Raw genomic sequence first — 5,135 nt, 5'->3', positions numbered from 1 at the left:
CATCCAGAGATTATACAGGTGGAGTATCCTTCATCTAAAATGCTTGGGACCAGAATTGTTTCTGATTTCAATTTTTTTTTGGATTTTGAGACATTTGCATATACTTAAAGAGATATTTTGGAGGTGGGGCCCAAGTCTAAACACACAATTTATTTATGTTTCAAATGTACCTTATACACATAGCCTGAAGGTAATTTTACACAATATTTTAAAATAATTTTGCATATGAACAAAGTATATGTTAAGTACTTATGTGTGTAACCTTCCACTTGTGGCATCATGTCAGCACTCAAAAAGTTTTGGATTTTGTAACATTTCGAATTTCAATTATTTGGATAAGGGAGTTCAACCTGTGTGTCTAAACACTAGCAAATTCCTATTAGAGTATGTATATTTATCATTTGGCATGGAGGAAAAGCACAAGAAGGACTTGAGTCTCCGCTTGGCAAAGTATAAGCTTGTATGACTTAAAACAAGTTATTTAAACTATTTATATCTCAGTTTTCTTTTTCAGGAAATATGATAATATTACTCATCTTGACTGATCCCAGAGTTGCTGAGAGAATTATATGGAGTATCAATATAAAATGTTATTATAACCTGTAAGCTCATAAGGTATTGATATTCAACACTGTACCCCACAGATATGTGCAATCAACTGTGTTACAATAAAAATAAACAAAATTTAAAAATGAATAGAAAAATAAAGAAATTTAAAAAATAAATTAGTTAAAAACAGAGAAAGATAGGAGGAATGGATATTAATAAACAAGGGAGAAATCAGGCTTAGAAACCAGTTATAAAATGCACAGGAATAGAGATGAGTAAAATGACACAAGACATAAGTAATTATCAAAATGAGGAGACCTGATCTCAAGCTCTAATTCTATCACTAAAGACTTATGTGATGTTGGACACATAATTATTAACTATTTCATGGACTGATGCATGAATTACAGTGTAAATGAGATCAACCATCATCACACAGTTCTGAGCAAATGAGAAAATGCTCTCTCCCTGGGAATGAAGAATAACTACAGCACGTAATATTCATCAGTTATATGTCTGTTCCAGTCCACTAAATGTCCTGAGACTAGGGGCGTGTCTTGTGCATGAGTGTAGGCCTGGCAGTCAGTGTGCAACCTAGTGTATCACAGGGAATTGCTTAGTGTTTGTAGAGAGAATAAAGAAATAAATAGCATCCAGCACTTTGTGTGGTGTATTTTTTGGCATCACTCAAGAGGCATGCTCCTTTTTAACCTTTCGAGGATTTTTCGAGGGGTTGGAGGTAGTAATAAACATTTGTGGATTAAGTTCTTGTCATTCAACTGCGATCCAAGAAGGTAGGTTATTTGCACAAAGCCACAAAAACTTGTAAGTATATTTGATTCCTAATTTCTGGCTTTTCAATTATACACTTTGACTTCTGATGGTAAATTTAATTACTCAATTAGTCAGTGAATCAATCAATTACTAAGTTGCTATATTGTGCCCAGATTAGGTTAAAAGTAAAAAATATAAAGGACTACTTTTCGTGATAAAGAGCTAAGACTAATATTCAAAGTGGCTTGGCATCACATCTCACCTGATCCAGTTCATAACTAATTTGATGATCTTGTATAAATCTTTTCTTTCTTGCAGTACTGACATAAGGCACAGAATGGACATGCTGACTAATCTCAGCTGTCTTTCTCCATTTATCATTCTGATTCTGTTTTCTCATTCCTTCAGGACAGCCATACAACTCCCCATGGAGAACAGTACAGGGGTGACTGAGTTCATTCTTGTGGGGTTAACTAATGACCCAGAACTGCAGATCCCACTCTTCATAATCTTTCTTCTCATCTACCTCATCACTCTGGTTGGGAACCTGGGGATAATTGGATTGATTCTGTTGGACTCTCGTCTCCACACTCCCATGTACTTTTTCCTCAGTAGCCTCTCCCTGGTGGACTTTGGTTATTCCTCAGCTGTCACTCCCAAGGTGATGGCAGGCTTCCTCACAGGAGACAAAATCATGCCCTACAGTGCTTGTGCCACTCAGTTCTTCTTCTTTGTAGCCTTCATCACTGTGGAAAGTTTCCTCTTGGCCTCAATGGCCTATGACCGCTACGCAGCAGTCTGTGACCCCCTGCATTACACCACCACCATGACTGCAGGTGTGTGTGCTCGTCTGGCCACAGGCTCCTACGTCTGTGGTTTCCTCAATGCTTCCATCCACACGGGGAACACTTTCAGGCTCTCCTTCTGTAGGTCCCACATGGTTGATCACTTTTTCTGTGATGCTCCTCCTCTCCTGGCTCTCTCATGCTCAGACAATTACATCAGTGAGATGGTTATTTTTCTTGTGGTGGGCTTCAATGACTTCTTCTCTATCCTGGTCATCTTGATCTCCTACTTGTTTATATTTATTGCCATCCTGAGGATGCGCTCACGTGATGGACGTCAGAAGGCTTTTTCCACCTGTGCGTCCCACCTCACCACTGTTTCTGTCTTCTATGGGACAGGCATCTTCACGTACTTACAACCCAGCTCCAGCCACTCCGTGGGCACAGACAAAGTGGCATCTGTATTCTACGCTATAGTCATTCCCATGCTGAATCCGCTGGTCTACAGCCTGAGGAACAAAGAGGTCAAGAGTGCCTTTAAAAAGACTGTGGGGAAAGCAAGGTCTTCCATAGGATTTATATTTTAGTTACATAGAATCCACAACAAGGCAGTGCCACCCACTTCAGATTAATCTTTATCTTTTAAACCCAACATCTGGACTTCCTCAGAAACAGTTTCTATTGACTTTTAAAAAAAAAACTATGTATTAATCATGCTTTCGTCTTTCTTTGTGTGACTCATTTTTTTTTAACATCTGGGCATTTTAAATAATAAAATTTAGCATATTCTAAAAATCATGTCTTCCCTACCACCTAAGGTCTGTTGTTGGTGGTGGTGCTTTTTGTTTATTTAGTGATTTTTCTGGATTCCTTCTGTTAATTCTATATTTCTTATTGTTTGTGGTCAGTGAAATTTCTTCTCAATCTGTTTACTAACAGTTGGACAGATTTTCTTAAATGCTTTAAGCCATTAATTCTCTCAAGCCTTGCGTGTGGTCTCTGTATATGTGTATTGGAGCATATGTTCAACATTCCAGCAGTTCAAATTCTGCCTTAATCTTTACTTTCTGCTTGTGCAGAGACTCAAGGTCAGCTGCAGATGAAAGATTAAGTCCTTCTCTGGCTTTTTCTTGGCATACATAAAACTTCACACGTGTGCTTCATTTTTGTAACCCCCAGAAATACATTGGATCTTTTCAAAGCCCTCTGTGGATTTCTAATTTCTCCAGAAATTTCTTTTAAGAGTTTGGTCAGATGGTTCTTTGTGCCAACTGATATTTACATCTTCAGGCAATTGCAATGTTCAATAATTGACACTAAATGCTTTGACAAACACCTCAGAAATAGGGCTTTTCTCACTGACTGAACTGAGTCAGGTGAAATAAAGATAAAAACTGTGAATTGGGTTGTTCCAGGGATCTTCCAGGTAGGTGACTGGAGATGGGGCCTTTTAGGACTCTCCAAGCACATTTTGCTCACTTCAGTGGCTGTCAGGCTCAGCTTCCATAATTCTAATTCTGCTGGTTTTCAAGGCTACCACAGAGCTGGGGAACAGGTAAGTTAAAATGCCACCAGGCTCACCCTTACTACTCACAGTTAGCCATTTTTCTTAAATGAATACTCCTTGAATTGTTGCAAGCTTTTTTTTTTTTTTTCCTTTTTGTCTTTTTTCGTGTCCGGCAACGGATCACAACCCTCAGTGTCGCGCCCGTACCAGACCAGGACCGGCAACGGGATCGCAACCCTCGGTGTTGTGCCCGCACCTCGCTCAGCCAGTGAGCGGCTGGTCTGTATGTGGGATCCGAACCCTCGGCGGGAGCGCCGCCATGCTCCCAAGCAGCGCACTGTAGCAGTGCGCCACCGGGCTGGCCCAGCAAGCTTTTGGTTAACTTGTAGAATCTTGAAAATCTGTGTTATAAAAACTTTTGTTTGGGTTTATGGAGGAACAGATTTTTGAAAGTTCTTACTCTGCCATTTTGGAAGTATTTCTCCCACACTATTTAACCTAAACTTCCTCTCTTATACTCTCTCTGAAAACACTGTTTTATTTTTTCATAATACATATTATAATTTGTAATGATATATTTATCTGTGAGCTTAAGTTTTTAATGTAATTCTCTCCATTAGACCAATGCAGGAGCTAAATCTTTCTTTGTTCTGCTCTGTATACTTACTGTCTAACAAAATGACTAACATCTACTTGGGACTCAACATTTATTCTGAATAGATGGATGAATGTCTTTTCTTTTTGTTTTTTAAATTATATTTATTTATTTTAATTTATCAGCATACCATAGAGGTTGATTTTCATGTCCCTTTACCAATTCCTCCTTTCTCCCCTCCTTTTCCACCCCCCATCAACATCATGTCTGTTCACTTGTCTTGACAAGTTCAAGGAATCATGATTGTTGTGTCTTCTTCCCATCCACCCACCCCCAACTTATTTATTTATATATTTATTAATTAATTTATTTTTAGCTCCCACAAATAAGTGAGAACATGTGGTATTTCTCCTTCGGTGCCTGGCTTATTTAACTTAATATAATTTTCTCTAAGTTCAATAGATGGATGAATGTCTTTTCAATGTCATGCTAATGAAGGTCAAATGCTGAAAGCAATCTTGCCTGAGCTTATGTGAAGTATTTATTGTTTTTGCTCCTTTGATGGCTATGTGGAGTTACTAAGGAAGGTAAAGCCAAGTTGCGGTTATTCTTAAAGATGTCCCGCTTTATCAAGAAGAAATGAGTTTTGAGCATTTACTTAGGATGCATAAAGCTGGAATCAGCATCATTTACAAATAATTTTAAAAGTTTTATTGAACAAATTAGAGAGCTGAGATCACAGGAAAATTAACCCCAAATCTAATAAGTGACAGTCATCTCCAGAAAGACATGGGACTCAAGCACTTGCCTACCTGTCATATATGCTCCTGGATTTCATACCCACTGGTAGAAAGATTTAGCTCAATTTTTAGGTTAATTACTAAAGGCTCTGTGTGGGCTAGCATGAGAATATAACCCCCTTGCA

General features: G+C 38.4%; 1 protein-coding gene across 1 annotated transcript; it reads left to right on the top strand.

Annotated features, from left to right (window-relative positions):
* Nucleotides 1–1,734: 1,734 nt before the first annotated feature.
* LOC103581824 (olfactory receptor 5B12) lies at nucleotides 1,735–2,770 on the top strand. Its single transcript, XM_008563568.1, has one exon. It carries the CDS (start codon nucleotides 1,751–1,753, stop codon nucleotides 2,693–2,695), a length of 945 nt encoding a protein of 314 aa, XP_008561790.1. The 5' UTR covers nucleotides 1,735–1,750; the 3' UTR covers nucleotides 2,696–2,770.
* Nucleotides 2,771–5,135: the final 2,365 nt, after the last annotated feature.

This window comes from Galeopterus variegatus, unplaced genomic scaffold (genome assembly GCF_000696425.1).
Source record: "Galeopterus variegatus unplaced genomic scaffold, G_variegatus-3.0.2 Scaffold14020, whole genome shotgun sequence".
NCBI classification, from domain to species: Eukaryota; Metazoa; Chordata; class Mammalia; order Dermoptera; family Cynocephalidae; genus Galeopterus; species Galeopterus variegatus.
This window is presented reverse-complemented; position numbering and strand designations above follow the sequence as displayed.